Below are 17,132 nucleotides of genomic sequence, written 5' to 3' on the forward strand. Positions count from 1 at the left end.
AACACTCAAAAAAAAAACAGGATTGAGCTAAATGCCCACCGTTGCCATGGCAGCGTTAGAGAATAAATACGTTAAATTAGTGCTGATACCCCCAGTGTCCATGCTGCCACTGGGATTTGGGCAATTATGTTGACACCATGAGCTCATTCATCCATTTATCCATAATGAGGCAGGAAACACCTGTTGGCGGCGTTCTAAAAATAAACTAGTACACTTAATTTGCTTTCAACACTTGAGTGCTTGGTGAAATTTGACATTTGAAAATTGGGCATCATTTTAAAGGACATCATTTATCTAAGTGTTAGAATCTGGAAGAGTGTTTATTTCGAGGAAATCTGCAAGAGGACAAAAAATATTTATTTTTTTCTTTTGTTCCTGGGTCTGCTTCACACTTCTATAAAAGGAGCGTGATCTCGTAATAGGACGGTGACGCAGGCAGCGCGCGTCTCCCGCCTATAAATGATGGAAGCCGGCTCGGTTCGGACGCACACACGCATGGGGGAAGCTGACTGGGTAGGTGAGAGATCTTCGGTCGCCTCTCGGTGTCTCGGAAGAAGAACAGCGAGGAGATGAACGCAACTGAGAAGTTTTACCTTCCCGTTGATGGCATCTTCGACATGTTCACCTCTCTCACCTCGCCATCAGCCGTCACGCACCCAGTTGTCCAGAGCGCGGTGGCGCCCCAGCAGCACCCCAAAGCGCCCAGCTTTTCCAAGACCGGCATGGGCATCATCAGGATGGTCAAGGAGAGCTGGAGGCAGCCGATGGCGCACAGATCTTCCTCCAGCTCCACGGGTCGGCAGCTGTCCATCGAGCGACAGGCGAAGAGGTCCGTGGACCTGCTGGAGCTGGGACTGGCCAAGCCCAAGAACTGTCACCGAATAGTGGTGCTCGGTGCAGCCCGGGTCGGCAAAACCAACATCCTCCAGCGGTTCCTGGGCAACGATTTCGACGAGAGCTACGCGCCCACTGCCGAGGACTTCCACAGGAAACTGTTCCACATCGGAGGAGATGCATACCAGGTGGACCTCCTGGATGCTGCCAGCGAGAGGAACTTCCCCGCCAAGCGCAGGTTGTCCATTCTCACAGGTAAGACTTTTAGCACAGGTACAGAATAACGTGAGGTTTCCCTGTATTAAGAATGAAACCATTAAAGTGTTGCTCTCCCATCCTTCCTGCCTACAGGTGACACATTTCTGCTCGTGTTCAGCCTGGATGACAGGGAGTCTCTCCACCACGTCCGCGACATGCTGGACGAGATCGCAGCCGCCAAGGCGAAACTGCTGAAACTGAAGCACCCCGCCAAGGTACCGGCTGTCATCTGCGGGAACAAAGCGGACCTGACGTCGCCGGGAGCCGTGACGCGCTCAGAAGTGACGCAGGCGCTCGGCAAGGACGTCACTTACTTCGAGACCTCGGCCAAAGACGGCACCGGGCTGGAGGGTGCGTTCAGGGCACTCGCAGCTCTCGGAGGGCTACCGGACGAGACGAGCCCGTCGCGCCACCAGCTCATCTCCCTCCTCAGCTACCAGACACTGTGCATCAGCCAGCGGGGCAGAGGGGGTCTGCGGGCGCGGGGCCACGGTGCGCCCTGCGCCGCCATGGATCCACTGGCGCGCCGGCCGAGCTTCACCAGCGACCTGCGGCTGCTGCTGAAGTCTGGCAGCAATAAGAACAATAAACCCGAGATGTGTCACGTTCAATGAATTGTGAGCCTTCTCTAAAAAACCAATTGCAGTAGTACGCTGCAATGTCCTATTATGTAAGGAGTTATACTCTGTATAGCACCTGGCTGGACCAGTGCACCTATCACCTCTTTTGAACATGAACATTGTATTTATGTTATAATAAAAAGAAACTTTTTTCACATGTATGTGCATCTTCCTTTTTTAATTATTCCTGATATGCAAAAGAAGTGGATTATACGGACAATGTTATAGGTCGGCATCATCTCAAGTGCCAGAACAAAACAAGAGCATCAGTGTGTGGGAGGGGCGGCCCATGACTCAAACGAGGACCTCCAACGTCTTCTTATTGTCAGACACGACGGTGGTTGCTCATATCTCCTCGGCTGTTGTTTAACAAAGGCTGCTCAATTAGTGTTGGCACTCGTGTGTCACCACTTGCATTTATAGAACTAACGAGGGCCTGAAAATAATTTGCTGAAGAGCTGGAGGTGGGGGGGGGGGGTCAATCTTGAGCCGTGATGAAATCAGCACCATGGAGAGAGGCAACGTTCCGCTCTGACGCTGAGCAGAGGTTCCATTTATATCCATATAGTAGTATGAAAAAAAACCCACGGCGGCCCACTCTGCTGTGCTTGCCAGGAAGGATATTATGCAGGCTTTCCAGTCAGTGTGTCACTACTCTGCGACAAACCAGTGACTCAGTGCTTTAGCGTAAATAAAAAATTCATCTTTATAATATTTAGACCACTTCAAATTCCAACGAGTGACCTTCTCCATGTCTGTCAGAACTTCCCGGACTCAGGCTCTTTTTCTACACGGCTGACAATTCAACTACCAGGCCCAAGGACTCGTCATCGCGAATGGTACGGCGCAGGTTGAGTTACCGTCCGTCGTGATGCCTGCAGCAAAAGAACGAGGGCTGCGCTGATGAACCCGGCCTCGGCACTAAGTCCAAACACGCAGTTATGTCATGAGCAGGAAGGCTGGAAAACACTGCGGTGGTGGTGGTTATGTGATCAGAAAACGACTTTAAAGGGATCCCACCAAGATGTATCACTGGAGAAGGAGTACGGTGAGCCGTGCTCACACTTCACTCCCCCAGTATCCATGGCTACAGTGATTTGGGCACTTATCCTTGCACCATCTGTTTATTCATCTATTTATCTTTAATGAGACGAGAGGACACATGTCAGTCTATTCACTGGTGTACAAACACTTGGACAAAGTTCCGTTCAAAAGCACTCTGCTGTGAGACAGCTTCCAGTGCACCAGACCTTGCAAGGTGGAGAGTGATTACGATGAAATCCTGTATTTATCTCTAAATCTCTCCCCTGCACTCAGTGGCTTATCATATTTTATTCCTAGCAAAATTAGTGTTTTTCTAATTTGTAATATTTTCACATTTAAAGGACCATTGTGTTACATTTTAGAGGCATCCAATAAGAAGAATGGATATTTGTTTTCTGATGTTTGATCTTTCCAAATGTTACAAATCGGACCTGGACAGAATGGAAAGCAAATCGCGGTATAAACATAAGTCAATAAAAAAATGAATTAAAAAAAACATTATAGGAAAATAATTAGAACACATGGGCAGTGAAAGAGGCAACAAAACAGACTTGTAACAAATAGATGAAAAAGAGTCATTTGATATTCTATACATATGAGTGTTAAAAGGTTAATAGTCATAGTAGGTGACTATTTTCTTCAAGTATGAATATCAAGAAGTACCACTGTCAGCTCTGTTTGCTAAAAGTGCCTCTATTACAGCTGATCCACATAGAAAGCGCCCGCACAGTCGCCGCACGAACCGCAAAGGCAGCATTTCTGTGGGCTGCTACAGCAAAGCGGAGGCATTTGAGGCTACAGCAAACTGATTTTGTCCTTGTGTGACACTGCAGAGTAAAGAAGTCTGGAGTTATTCTTGAGCTATAACACATTTCAGTTTGGTGAAATGTTTGGTGAAACGGTGGACAAACTGCAAGGACAATATGTTTAGGGTTTTAGATAAAACCGTTTTTGGATTCATAAAAGCTAAAATGATCATAATTATAATGTACAAAACCAGTCGGTCAACAATGTGCTATAATCAACACTCAACACAGCAACTTTTGAAATAAATTGGCATCATCAGTCTAACCTCTTAGAAACACTGCCCATGTACTTTAAATAGAGCACCACTGAGCACTCCACAGTAGTCTTGCCAGAGTCCAGCACCCCCTCAATTCTGCGTGCACATTCATCTGTCGAGATCAACAGCTTCATCTGCAGGAGACAAAGGAACAAAATAAGAACAATTCATGTGTGTTTTAATTAAATACATTAATTAAGACTATTTTTAGTCATTATCATCTTCCAGTGGCTCTCTGACCTCATTGGTCAGAGGTCTCTGCATCACCTTGCTGTCGCTGAGTGATGCATCTCTCCAGCTGGAGAAGTAGAGAAGGCAGGATGCTGTCCAGTAAGGCCAGTCCACCCCAGGAGCACCGCAGACCCCTGACATGGAACACGTGACAAAAAAGCAGAAATTATTCCAATGCAGTGTGGGATAAAAAACTGAATATTTAAAAAAAAAGAAAAGCCAAGTAAAAGCAGTGGTTACACTCTACTACTACCAAGGACTTTTCCACACTCTGAAAACAAAAATGTTGTACAAAGCCACTACAGCGTGACAAAGGTGGCTACTTTATTTATTTTTTGATCACAAAAAGAAAATAACAATGAGTCACCTGTCATCCAAAATGAGACGCCCACTGTTCAGTAATTCTTGGATGTCTGCAGATGTAGTAAAGATTTCCTGGAGGCGCAGCTCAGGGCTAAAAGACTCCCAGTGCTGCATGAGGTGAACACAGATGACTCATTTTCTTTATGTTCTCACACAAAGAGATTGTCACAGAATCTGGATGTCTGGTCTGGGGAACACACCTGGTGACTGATGCCTCTAGTCATTCGCAGTCCCATCACCAACACCTCCTCCAAACTGCAGGACAAATACATTCAATTACAGCAATTCAGAGCGATAACGGCTTTATCTTGGCAAGGACGCGGCGGGTGACTGGGGACCAGCTGCATTGCATCTTTTCACAAGGACACAGTGTGTAAAGCAACACATGGACAGTGACCTCTAGCGCAGTGTTTGTCATGCTGTCTGTGCGAATGTGATGCCGCTAATTGGCTCATGTGTGACTGGTACATATCACATGGCCTGGCAAGTTTTTGCGGGAATGGTGGCTTCTTGTAAAGAGGAAGGCTAAATATATGAAGAAACACACACCCACACACGCATGCATGCACCCACGTGATACAAGACAAAACACTATAACGTGTAGGTGTCACGACTCACAGCTCAAGACGGCCGAGCTTAATCCGCCTCCGAGTCCCGTGTCCCCGCTGCCGCACTTCACGGATCCAGATGTCAGGCTCCAGAGTCTGGGTGCGGGCCTCGCGGGCGACACCTCCCTCACTCACAGGGACAAAGCGTCCGTGTGCTCCTGTTACAGAAATAAATCTTACTTTCTTTTCAAAGTCATCACAGTAGCCCTGCAACAGTGTGGGAGATACCTGGTCCGACTCCAATGTATTGGCTGCCTTTCCAGTAGCTCATATTGTGGCAACTCAGTGCATTCTGGGATGACAAAATGAACCAAAAAAACAAAACAAACATGACATGGCTGTTGTCATTTCCTCTTTTCAGATGTAACCATGAGATTGTACCAGACTGATATTTGTTGCCCTGATATTTGCAACATTTCTGAAAGACTCACGTTCCGCGCAAAGTTTGACACCTCGTACTGCACAAAGCCGTGCCGGCTCAGAGTCCTGCGGGCACGGTGGTACATCTCCGAGGTCGCTTCCTCACCGGGTACGCTCATCTCTCCCCTCTCCACCTGTCTGAACAGCTCGGTCCCTCGCTCCAAGGTCAGCTGGTACAGAGACACGTGGTCGTCGCACACTCCCAGCAGCTCGGACAGCTCCGTCTCCCATGATTCAACGCTCTGTCCGGGCCTTCCGAACATCACGTCCACAGAGACCCTCCCAGGGCAGAGCCGCCGGGCCTCTTCGATGGTCCGCAAGGCCTGAAGAGAACTGTGGTCTCTTCCTAGAATTCTCAAATCCTCATCCTGCAGGGTCTGCAGGAGAGAAAAGTGTTACGAGCAGCCACTTGTCTGAGAATGTAAGTCGGGTCGAGTAGAAAATTCACCTGGACCCCGATGGAGAAACGGTTCACCCCTGCGCGGCAGTAGTCCTCCAACTGAGACAGTCCCACTGGGGTTGGGTTCACCTCCAGGGTGACCTCCGCATCGCCCGAGAGCCTCGCCCTCTTGGAGACGGATTCCAAGACTGCTTCAATGGTTGAAGGGGGAGCCAGGCTCGGTGTGCCCCCGCCAAAGAATACTGAGGAGACGCTGTGCGGAGAGATCCACATTAAAAAGTTGAAGGCAAAGGATGCAGGGCGCCTGATAAGCAGTGAATAAACAGACTGGATTAGATAGACTGTCATACCAGGACACCTGACTGAGCTGCAGCAACGCCCCAGTCTCCCTCTGAAGGCACTCAGTCATGATGACGTCATTGTTCTGTCTGGCTATGTACTTATTGAAGTTGCAGTAGGTGCATCTGCGGAGACAGTAAGGCCACTGCGGGAAGAGGGGGGGATGAGAAGGAGGTGGACGAGGAAGAGGTGGGGAAGGAGAAGGAGGAGGAGGAGGAGGAGGAGGAGAGTGGGTCACTTTGACCAAAACTTGGTTCAAACTTTCCAGACAAATCAGCTCGTCACGCCGCATGAATATGCGTGATCATCATTTAAATTGATCGAGGCCGGCTCACGTGCACGTATAGCGACGCCTGCGCGCTGAGCTGTGGGGCGCGTGTCGGCACGGACTCGGCTCTGATTAGATCTCCGTCGCAAAAGCGGCGCACGCCGGCACAGCGGGCACGTCCGGTCGCCCGTAATGCGCGTGTTATCATTCCGGCGATAGTGCGCGTCTGTCGATGGCACACTGAGAACAAGTCTCTCCAGGGACACAGCTGTCTTTCACGTCAGGACTTGACCCCATTACGGCCACAACAAGCGTCTTCCAGCAACTGTGACGCCGTGGAAGCTGTGTGACATTTCTGTTTACTTCCGGGTAAGGGCAGTGACGTCGGTACAAAGAGTTCTTCTTCGTCGCCATGGTGTTTCATGGTTGTTGTTGTTTTTGGTGCTTTACCGCCACCAGCTGGTGATGATTGTGGATCAGCGACAACAAAACACTCGAAAAATATGCACAGTAAAAAGTTTGTTTCTGAAAGGATTCTGAAGGAATTTAAAAGAAAATACAACACCTGAATGTGTCATTAAGGAACTGTTCGTATTGGGGTGATAATTCCTCACAGGTGCTGAGCTCTTTAATCCAAATATGTGAAATGATCACAAATGACTTCATTGATAATGTGGAAGTCATTAAAAACCCACAGTAAAACAAACTTTTTTGTGATGGTTATGAAGATGACATTGTTATACTGTAGATCATATATAAATATATATATATATATATGTATATTTATTATTATTATTATTATTATTATTATTATTATTATTATTATTATTATTATTATTATTATTATTATTATCATTATTTTAACCAGAGAAACCCTTGTTGTTAAAGCAAACCAGTCTGGATATAAATAATACTTTGGCACTCCATCCCCACAGGAAGAAAACTATTTTAATGAGCTATTGACTTGATCCCAGGAAAAAAGTCTGGCCAGTCTGGTGTGATGACAGTGACATAACTTTTACTATCATCTATAACAATTCTTAAAATTTTTAAAAATAAATACAAACATTAGCGCAAAAGGATAAGCTGAACAATATATCTCATCTTTGTAAACAGAATAAAACATCCAGATGCACAACACTCTGTTCTAATGTATTAATCAATCATTGCATTGCTGTAATAGTGAAAGTACCACTATCAGTCACGACCTCACTGGAAGCCTAAACCCCTGAGGACATTTTCCACCTAATATCAAATCTGGTAATGAGGAGGGGATAGGGATGCGTTTTCATTGAATAGCTTGCTGGCACTGGGTGATGAGTTCATTCCAGCGAGACACGGGGTGGACTTAGCAGCAATCCAAAATTAATTGTACTGTAAATTCTGCCTGATGGATAAGAGAAAAAAAGGTGAGATCAGTCAGTTTAAAGGAATAAAACAATGTGATATGCTAGTCATTAGATTGTTAGCTTCTCAACAGAAACCCTTGTTTTTGTAACCACTTTTTTGGTTTTTTGTTTTTTTGTTTTTTTTTACAGGATCTACAGAGTTAAGACTTATGGTGGTTGGCAGCAGTGGACCTATGCAATTCTTACTGACAAATGTCATACTTGGCAGCGAGGTGTTTCCTAAAGACCTCACCAGCATTTCTGAAAGCAGGAAGAACACCGGCGAGCTGGCTGGAAGGCGAGTGTCTGTGATTAACGGTCCAAACATCTATGACAAGGACATATCTCAAGCAAAGAGGAAGATGGAGATAAGAAGGTCCAAGTGCTTATGCATTCCCGGTCCTCACGCCTTCCTCATTGCCTTTGACGTGGAAAAAATATCTCCAAATGACATGAGAGCTCCGAAACTGATGAGGAGACGCTTTGGAAGACACTGTCTGAGACATTGCATGGTCCTACTGGCCTACGAGGGGAATGTGGAGGAGGCTGCGATGGAATACAGGGTGCAGAAGACCGACTGGCACCTGAGAGAGCTGATCGAAAGGTACGGCGGTCGCTTCCACTTGTTCAGCAAGAACTGGCGAGACCGCAGCCAGGACGCAGAGCTGCTGCAGAAGATAGAGAGGATGGTGGCCTCCCTGGGAGGAGGTTGTTTCTCCAGCAAGACCTTTCAGAAGGCCGAGGGCTGCGTGGCGAGAGAGGAGAAGCGGCTGAGGAAGCAACGGGGTGCGGAGATTAAGAAGGCATGGACGGAAATGGAGAAACAATACCTGGCAGACGAGTTGTATCAGCAGAAGGACGCTTACACCAACAGTGTCGGCGCAGAGATCCGGGCCAAGGCCGAGATGCAAAACGGGTGGCTGAGAACGTCCCTGGCCAGAGGACTGGGGACGGGTTTGGTGATTGGAGCTGTCGTGGGAGCACTGTTTGGATCCATCGAGGGGCCGGGGGGGATGGTTCTCTATGGGATCATTGGTGGTGCCGTAGGGGGTTTCGCGGGAGGAACAGCCCAGATCGCTATCAAGCACATGGAGGGCAGAGTGGCGCCCCCTGCCAGACTCAATTTTAACTCCATCTTCATCAACCGCTTCTTTGCAAACTCTCGTCTATGACGGAAGAGCATTAAAGGTCCTGTATTATAACCTCATTTTGTTTTTGCTGTTGTTGTAATAACAAATCTCCAGAAGACATATTTAGCCCGCTGCTTACACCTCCCCTCTAAAAAAAAGTTAAAACTGAATCTTGTTGTAAATGTTATGTATCTTCAACATGTGTTGAAGGTGTCAAATATGGCAATACAGTGTATCAGAGGTCACAACCAACACCATGCTGGGAATGCCGTTGAGTCACTAACCTGGGAGGTGCCCTCTGTGGCATGACAGCTACCAGATTCCCATACTTTCTAGAGTGTGGAGCAAGAGAAAGAGCTTTACATTGCTTAAAGTCTTTTTTGAGACCAGTCGTCAGTTTTTCTGTCCACAGCTTTCACTAATGGTCTGTTAATTCTTTTCAAACTGTAAATCTGTGCTCAGAATAAAGACTGGTGACAACTGGTGTCTTGCTATTGGCTGGCTGAAGTTTAGCTCAGATGACAAACTGGGTGGAGCTCAACATGAGAGCGCCATTGACTGAGGCTTTCTCAGCCAACACACACCTTAGTTCACCTGTCGAGTGTACACAGCTCGCGCTGTGTATGTTCCTGCCTGAAACTGTGAACAGGAGCCGTCCAGCATTGAAAAGAGAGAACAGTTCGAACAGGTAAGACTACATTTGTTTGTTATATCATTTATTTAACTTCCACTCCTGTTTCCTTTGTAGAAAAACCTCAAAACTCTTCATTGTCAGAGCAGACTAGTAAATCAGTAATGGACCTGTTGCATAATTCAAGTGTTTCCTACATGCATGTCATTATCATGGATGAAAAGTCAGAAATATTCAAAAAGTTCGCAACATTGGTGTATGGTTGCATAATCCTTTGAACCCTCCAACCTCATAACAAACAATTTGGTTGCTACCAGTTTGACTACATACTTTAAAACACATCGAATACTTCCGGTGTCCGATGGTATCATATTTTTTGTGCCGTGACACAAAGACATGTCAAGAAAAGAAGACTGAGAACTAAATAAGCTGAGTTCTGTGGCCTCACCGTGAAATGCTTCACATGCAGAAAGTTTATTGTCTCTGTGGAGCGAAGAGAATCACACATCCTGACCTTTGTTTATGATTATATAATATGAACGGAATGTCTTTCTGTTGAGGAACATGATGTCTCTGAGTGCCACGTGGGTGATATGCGAGTATTCCACAGTCGGCAGTAAATGTGACTTTTTATGCTGCAGATATTAATCATATCTGCAGCTTATAAGAGCTTTTACAGCTTCTGCAACACAATTTTGCAAGTCATAAAAAAACAGCGCAAGAGGTTTGAAGGGTGTGAACGTACACGAGTGGCGAGTAACACAAGAACAGTTATTTTATATTATCTTCCAGGAGGATTAATCAAAAGAGCAACCCTCAAAACTTCTGATTAAACTCTGAATAAATGAAAATTTGAAAGTTTGTACCAGAATTCATCTACATCTGACATTGGATTTGTAACAAACTTGCTTTTGTTAAAAAAATAATCAATTGTGTAAGGTATGTTTAAGTTAGCCACTTCTTTTGGCTAGGAGTTTAACCATAGTCGCAGCAGCGCTACGCAAAAATGAGGGAAAACAAATAAGACGACGTTTAACCTTCATTTTCAGAAAATGGCCTCCACCATCGGTCTTCTCTCTGAGAAGCACTTCCTGTGCTCGCTGTGTAAGGACGTCTTCACCGACCCAGTGACCATACCATGTGGACACAGCTTCTGCCTGTCCTGCCTCTGTTGCTACTGGGGGCGGCACCAGTCCAAATACTGCCCCCAGTGCAAGCGAGTGTTCCCCTGCAGGCCTGACCTCAGCGTCAACCGCATCCTGGCGGACATCTCCGACAACTACAGGACAGTTCGACCGCCAAAAACGCCTGATCAGGAATTGGTACTTGCTAAACTCATATCACTTTTTGCTGGTGATGCCGTGGAAAGATGAGTAAACCCAGTCTAACTGTGTTCTGTTAGGTTATAGATCTCGAGCAAATGATTCAGGAGAGGCTGCAGAAGATACAGAGGTTAAAACACTCCCTCAATGTCCAAAAGGTGACCCTGAAAAACCCCATCAACATCATTTAAAGAACTGCTCTCATATTGATGTCTGTGAATGATGACGCGCCATGGTCTCCAACCAGAACTCCTACCTGAGGGAGGTGCGAGAGAGCCAGAAGATTTTCTCTGCCCTCGTCAACGCCATGGAGAAGAGCCACAAGGCTGTGATTTCAGCGATCGAAGAGAGACAGAGAGAGGAGGAAGAAAGGGTGGAAACTCTGGTGACCGAGCTCCAACAAGAGATCCAGGAGCTAAGGAAGGGGACCGCCGAAAGTGACCCCCACGGTCCCGTAAGTGGCGATCAGAGTGATGACACCAAGCAGGTTGCCGAGGTAGGCCTACATCTCCATGGTAGATAATTGCAGAGTGGTGAGTGGTGGCAAGACGCTAAGAAATGCGATTGTTTGCGTCGTGCAGAACTGGGCTTCCATTACCTGCATCTCAGAGATGAAGGACTGGTCCCAGGTTACCGTGGAAACCGACCCCTGCGTTGGCGTCACCAGGCGGGCTCTGTCGGACATGATGGAGAAGATCCGAGCAGAGGTCAACAGGCTCTCCAAGTCTGGTAAGTAAAGCAAATTCATTTGAACGTTGTTTATATGAATAGATTAATGGATGTACTTTCTTTTTTCTTGACAGAGCTTAAAAGGATAGAAAAATACACAGGTAAGAAAAAGAAGAGAAAGCAAATGGTGATGGAAGTTGAGTTTTGCCCAATATGGAACCGTTAAGATTTTTACCTACCTCAGCTACGTCATCCGTGAAGTTTAGGCCGTTTCTCCTCTTTCTGGTTTCCAGCGGACGTCAATCTGAGTTCAAAGACAGCCCACCCCTCGCTGTCCATCTGCGACGACAGGAAACAGGTGAGGCACACGGACAAGGTCCAGGAGGTGCCGGACAACCCCAAGCGGTTCAACCGCGTGGCCAACGTGCTGTCCAAAGAGGGCTTCAGCGGCGGGAGGTGCTACTGGGAGGTGGACGTCGGCGAGAAGATGGAGTGGAGCCTGGGGGTGGTGAGACAATCCATCAACCGCAAGGGGAAGTTCACCGTCTGCCCCGCCAACGGCTTCTGGACCCTGGGCCTGAAGCCTGGAGGCCAGTACGTTGCCAACACGTCTCCCGTCACCCAGTTGGCCCTTGAGCCGAGGCCGAAAAAGGTGGGCGTGTTTCTGGACTACGCCGAGGGACGCGTGTCCTTCTACTGCGCCGAGTCCGGAGTCCACATTCACACCTTCGCAGACACGTTCAGCGACCGGCTCCACGCCTACTTCGGCCCCGGACGCCTGCACGGCGGCAGAAACGCTGCTCCTCTCGCCATCTGTTCCAGTTGCTGCAGCATTTAACCACGGTGGTGAATGGAGAAAAACTCTCAAACTGGTGCACCGATGATGTGCTTGTGTATGTGGCAATCATATTTATAGATTTTTATTTATCATCTGAAAAATGACTGCTTTTCCCTGTCAACACTGAACAAGAGGTTGCACTCTTCGACTCCCTGCACTCCAATGGCTTCAATCAAACCCTGAAAACAGACGGAAAAAAACAGAGGGCCGTGACAGACAAGAGAAAGGCCCTCGTATTTCGACAAGTGAGTTAGAGTCGAGGATAAAATAGGTTGCCTGGCTGAATGGACGTGAGGGGCCTGTGTGGTTCGGACAGAGGTTGACGAGAGCCGGGGAGGGAGGGCACGTTGGAGACAGCGGGCCATTGTGTCTGTACACCAGGCACTGGGAGACACACTCAAACACACTCATTCATTCACACACACTGACACGGCCGTGCACGCACACAGGCGCGTGCTTCTGCCCACCGCCACACGGACTTTGTGCTGGCATCACCGAGGGCAGCCCGGTCTTCAGTCCAGTCCAGGGTGTCGAAGCTGATCACAGCCCGAGGGCAGAAACCTCCCCTGATCTCCAGGCTCTTCCAGGGAGACCCAGCCAGAATCTACAGGACAGCAGCGCACAGCTGGAGGCCGATCGACACCAGCAGAGGGGTCACCGACCTGTGGACCGACAGCAGAGGCGAGAGTTCCTTCTAAAGGTAATTTTCCCTGATGATTTAGGCAGGATGTTTGTCTGAGAAAAATTAAAATGAAGAATGAGGATGGTGTTTCTTAGTGATTCCAACATGAAATGTTTTTTGCGTAACAACATTCTAATCCACTTCACAGCTGTGATCGGTATTTGATGCTCGTCTGTGATTTTTTTTTGTGGTGTAGCCATTAGTAACACCACAAACAAATCACAAATTCAAGTTTGGTCACTCAGGGCCATTATGAGGTCATCCATGAAGGGTTGGTTTAGCCTGGTTAGAGCTGGCCTGGTTTATTACTACAATAGTATGAATTAATTTAAATCTTCACATAATTTGAATCACTTTACATTTGAAGGCAACTTTGGATTAAGTGCAAGAACATAGTCAAACAAAAACAAAAAAACCCAATCTGGATTCAAACTCAAAGTTCAAAATAGCATCATAATGTATTTTTTTTTTTATGTCAAATAGATTAAGATTAAGGAGAAATGTTATAATATTGTAGAATATCATGAAAAGACAGAATCACCCAACTGACCAACATTTTAAAAGGGATTCTTATTTGATTTTTATTACATGTAAAGATTCCTTTGTAGTCTGAATTATTGTTTGTGTTTACCTTCAGAAGTCCCAATAGGTCTATTGCTCGGACATTTCCCCGCTTGTCACTGTCACTGAAGGAGCCCTCGGGGCTAATTATGCGGGAAGGGTTTCTATTCAAATAACTGGTTAAATGTGGACCCGGAGAGCTGAAATAAATGGATGACACAGACCCTACGGGCCCACTCCACAAGCCTTCATGAAAAGATGCTTGTGTTCAGAGTTCCCTCATGTTTTTCTGAGATAATCCACTCGCTAGGCAAGGCGTAGCTCGACACCTACGGCCCTGTCAAAGACGGCCATTCTCTGCGGTCCTCTTTGGAATCTGCCAAACATGGGCCTCACAGTCTCTTCCCAAATATTTATGATAAACATATGCTCCATTAATGTTTTCATACTGAACTGTTGTTATAGGAGAGAGAAATTGTAAATATGTTACACGTCTGCAAGCAGATGACAACTGTGACTCAAATGGGCCTTTTCTTTTGTGTTTTAGGGCCGCTTGACCCAAGCTGAACTACGACATCATCAGGACCGAACTGCAAACATCCCAGCTGGGGGCTCTTTGTTTTGGTCGACTGGGACGTTACATTGTGGAGCCACAAGTGGGCCGTTGGCAGCAGACACACCCTGAAGTAGAACCGAGACAAGTCCAGCCGCTTCGAAACCGACACATTTCACCATGGCGACCACGGGCATGCAGCTGCTCGGCCTCATCATGTCCATCGTGGGCTGGGTGAGCGGGGCGGTGGTGTGCGCGCTCCCCCTGTGGCGGGTCACCGCCTTCATCGGCAACAACATAGTGACGGCCCAGATCATCTGGGAGGGCCTGTGGATGACTTGCATCGTGCAGAGCACGGGTCAGATCCAGTGCAAGGTGTACGACAGCCTGCTGGCTCTGCCCAGCGACATGCAAGCGGCGCGAGGCCTCACCGTGCTCTCCATCATGATCTGCGGCGTGGCGCTGGCTCTCGGCGTCGTGGGGGTCAAGTGCACCAAGTGCATCGGGGTGAACAGCGTCAAGGCCCGAGTCTCCCGCATCTCCGGCGCCCTCTTCGCCATCGCGGGCTTCCTCTACCTCGTGCCCGTCTGCTGGACCGCCCACTCCGTCATCAGGGATTTCTACGACCCGCACGTGGCGGCGCCACACAAGCGCGAGCTCGGCCCGGCCCTCTACATCGGTTGGGGGGCCTCCGCCTTGCTCCTCATCGGCGGGTCCCTGCTCTATGCTGGGTCTAGTCCTCCCGGGCTGCCGGGCTCTCCCACCTTCAGCAGTGGAGAGAGTAGTCCCCGCAGGGCACCTGCCTCACAGGTCAAAGGTTATGTTTAAAGTTTGATAGTGTCCAAAGACCCTCCCCACGAACCCCTCAGCTCCCCTCCCCAACCAATGAGAAGCCTGATTCCTCTTGATTTGACATAGCTTCTTACTATTATTTTGTATTTAATGTTATTTTAGTTTGCTCTTTTTTTTCCCACTGAATAGATGCAGGAGACTCTTCAGGGAAAACCAAACTTATTTCATATCTGATGTCCTAAAGTAACCTGTTTTCTCTGTCTGTCAGTGTAAAATACAATAAAGTGTCCTCCAAATCCTGAAATGAGGGAAAAGAATGTGTGTTCAAATTTGTCTTTAAGAATGCAAGCCTGGTGATTTCATAAGAACACTTCTGTCAACACTGCCAGCTGAGTGGAGAAGAACAATAGAACAATGTGCCTGCATTTTCTTGGTGGTGTGTTGTGAGAAGTGTGTGTGCACGAGCGTGTGTGTGTGTGCAGCCCTTCGACTATCTTTCATCTCCGTTCAACTCTGCCTCAGCCACCATGTCAAGAAACAAAGAAATGTGCAATGCATTCGAGCCACTATGTGAACAAATTCCTCTTAAATTTTCCGAAATGAATTCCGAATGACATGATTAAGAATGGCCATTTCCCAACTAATAATTGAATAAAACTTTAGAAAAGCTGCTCGGTCAAGCTCTTTCAAACTACTTCATTTCATTTCAAGAGTGTAAGATAGGACAAACAACATCAGTACGCAAAATCTTGAGACACATTTGGCAGAAATACATTTGGGCAAATTGGAGTCTTACTGCCATTGTGCAGTCTGGCTGCCTCACATTAAATGTTATATGATAAAAAAAAGTCAAATAACAGCAGTCACAAGAGTAGAAAGTGCTCTAACGGGCATTCATATGTTCTCAATTCAAGACACCAAGGCCATATATAGCCATGCAATCAAGTTTTAATAATTCATTTTCACTGTATAACTTGCAGTGAAACCCACATAGCTATTTTCTTAATATCACACTACTAATCAAGCCAAAGTAAGAAGGCCTAAGCACTGTACACTGTACTATGTACTGTGTGTTTTTCTTGAGTCATATCACCATTGCAATACCTGTCTATTAAGAATGAATTCAAATAGATAGCAAAAGGACAAATTTCTCTCCAACTTTACACTTCTACTGTCCTTGTGATAGCAGCTACGAAGCGAAGCAGGAAAACAACAGATGGCGTGAAACCACAATGCTGCTTTACAGAGCATTGCAGCACCACAATAACAATGGGCACCACTGTCCCATGTGCCAGGTAGTGACTCATTTATGACCTAAGCAGGCCTATGCCAATGTTGGTATAGTACTACTGGACATACTGTACACACTAGGCTATTTTATTGTACCACAAAAAAAAAAAAGAAAAAAAAAGAAACGTGAGAGAAAAGCTTATAGTCACACGTACGTCACAACTACAAATCTTTGCTTTGTCTAAAAGAAATGTAAAGTTATGTTGATGATATGATATTTACACTGACAAAGTAAAAATTACTGATTACATTTTTCATTGTGAGGTAAACATCTCACAAGACCATTGCGACAGTGCAGTATATCCAGCCAGAAAACTGTTTTGACATGCAAATCAGGCTTTCCCCAGTAACGGGAATAATAAAACAGATATGATACGGAAGAATATATGGACGCTGTTCTTTTGCACTTCAGCTTCCTGACAGGACTAAATGAAATACAACAGTTTAATTCTAAAATCTTTGATAATTAACTATTTTAACCCATGTTGCTGTCACTAAAATATTGAATGTATCTTCTTTTCAAGGTATTTCAGGTTAAAATAATTGACTTATTACCCATGGAGCATTTACTTTAACTGGATATGGTAGAGATACTTTTTATTTCCTGAAATGCTGAGTAATAACTGGGTAGACCTACAACCTGCCCTCTAAATGTTTGCGGTTGACGTGGCTAATCGGATATAGAATTTGATAGAATGGCTATTACACAGGAGTACAAAGTGTAAAATTGACCATGCCGCGTCTGCGTGGTCAATATGTAACGCCGTTACCTGCCGCTGGAGGGCGCAACTTGTGCGCAGCCGCCGCGACGTCGGAAGTGGGAAGCAG

General features: G+C 46.7%; 5 protein-coding genes across 6 annotated transcripts; 4 read left to right on the forward strand and 1 right to left on the reverse strand.

Annotated features, from left to right (window-relative positions):
* Positions 1–1,859, forward strand: rasd2a (RASD family member 2a). Its single transcript, XM_076033108.1, has 2 exons — positions 1–1,089; positions 1,186–1,859. The coding sequence occupies exons 1-2, from the start codon at positions 570–572 to the stop codon at positions 1,704–1,706; spliced, it is 1,041 nt and encodes a 346-aa protein (XP_075889223.1). The 5' UTR covers positions 1–569; the 3' UTR covers positions 1,707–1,859.
* Positions 1,860–2,817: 958 nt separating this feature from the next.
* rsad1 (radical S-adenosyl methionine domain containing 1) lies at positions 2,818–6,820 on the reverse strand. 2 transcript variants are annotated; one of them, XM_076033105.1, is made up of 10 exons: positions 6,516–6,820; positions 6,192–6,325; positions 5,890–6,094; positions 5,453–5,818; positions 5,250–5,313; positions 5,032–5,179; positions 4,614–4,668; positions 4,418–4,521; positions 4,087–4,184; positions 2,818–3,953 (listed from the first exon to the last, which is right to left on the reverse strand). In XM_076033105.1, the coding sequence occupies exons 1-10, from the start codon at positions 6,654–6,656 to the stop codon at positions 3,928–3,930; spliced, it is 1,341 nt and encodes a 446-aa protein (XP_075889220.1). In that variant the 5' UTR covers positions 6,657–6,820; the 3' UTR covers positions 2,818–3,927. The 2 variants fall into 2 exon arrangements, with proteins under 2 accessions (XP_075889220.1, XP_075889222.1); XM_076033107.1 differs by having other exon boundaries at positions 4,060–4,184.
* Positions 6,821–7,838: 1,018 nt separating this feature from the next.
* LOC142892926 (GTPase IMAP family member 4) lies at positions 7,839–9,281 on the forward strand. The gene is made up of 2 exons (XM_076033071.1): positions 7,839–7,857; positions 7,987–9,281. Exons 1-2 carry the CDS (start codon positions 7,839–7,841, stop codon positions 9,006–9,008), a joined length of 1,041 nt encoding a protein of 346 aa, XP_075889186.1. The 3' UTR covers positions 9,009–9,281.
* A 208-nt stretch (positions 9,282–9,489) lies between these two features.
* Positions 9,490–12,512, forward strand: btr02 (bloodthirsty-related gene family, member 2). The gene is made up of 7 exons (XM_076033116.1): positions 9,490–9,654; positions 10,647–10,919; positions 11,000–11,077; positions 11,167–11,415; positions 11,501–11,648; positions 11,723–11,749; positions 11,882–12,512. The coding sequence occupies exons 2-7, from the start codon at positions 10,650–10,652 to the stop codon at positions 12,424–12,426; spliced, it is 1,317 nt and encodes a 438-aa protein (XP_075889231.1). The 5' UTR covers positions 9,490–9,654; positions 10,647–10,649; the 3' UTR covers positions 12,427–12,512.
* cldnk (claudin k) lies at positions 12,460–15,318 on the forward strand. The gene is made up of 2 exons (XM_076033117.1): positions 12,460–13,126; positions 14,217–15,318. Exon 2 carries the CDS (start codon positions 14,403–14,405, stop codon positions 15,048–15,050), a length of 648 nt encoding a protein of 215 aa, XP_075889232.1. The 5' UTR covers positions 12,460–13,126; positions 14,217–14,402; the 3' UTR covers positions 15,051–15,318.
* Positions 15,319–17,132: the final 1,814 nt, after the last annotated feature.

The sequence above is a fragment of the Nelusetta ayraudi genome, unplaced genomic scaffold (assembly GCF_046127955.1).
Source record: "Nelusetta ayraudi isolate G7.1 ecotype Tasmania unplaced genomic scaffold, CSIRO-AGI_Nayr_v1 ptg000040l, whole genome shotgun sequence".
Lineage (NCBI taxonomy): Eukaryota > Metazoa > Chordata > Actinopteri > Tetraodontiformes > Monacanthidae > Nelusetta > Nelusetta ayraudi.

Bases quoted from the DNA above. Each gene is read 5' to 3' on its own strand.
- rasd2a (XM_076033108.1), top strand. From the start codon at position 570: ATGAACGCAACTGAGAAGTTTTACCTTCCCGTTGATGGCATCTTCGAC. The intron at 1,090-1,185 runs GTAAGACTTTTA...TCCTGCCTACAG, and splicing joins CAGGTTGTCCATTCTCACAG to GTGACACATTTCTGCTCGTG.
- rsad1 (XM_076033105.1), bottom strand. From the start codon at position 6,656: ATGATAACACGCGCATTACGGGCGACCGGACGTGCCCGCTGTGCCGGC. The intron at 6,095-6,191 runs GTATGACAGTCT...CTCTCCGCACAG, and splicing joins CAGCTCAGTCAGGTGTCCTG to CGTCTCCTCAGTATTCTTTG. The intron at 4,669-5,031 runs GTGAGTCGTGAC...TTTGTCCTGCAG, and splicing joins AAGCTCGGCCGTCTTGAGCT to TTTGGAGGAGGTGTTGGTGA.
- btr02 (XM_076033116.1), top strand. From the start codon at position 10,650: ATGGCCTCCACCATCGGTCTTCTCTCTGAGAAGCACTTCCTGTGCTCG. The intron at 11,078-11,166 runs GTGACCCTGAAA...GTCTCCAACCAG, and splicing joins ACTCCCTCAATGTCCAAAAG to AACTCCTACCTGAGGGAGGT. The intron at 11,416-11,500 runs GTAGGCCTACAT...TGCGTCGTGCAG, and splicing joins ACACCAAGCAGGTTGCCGAG to AACTGGGCTTCCATTACCTG.
- cldnk (XM_076033117.1), top strand. From the start codon at position 14,403: ATGGCGACCACGGGCATGCAGCTGCTCGGCCTCATCATGTCCATCGTG.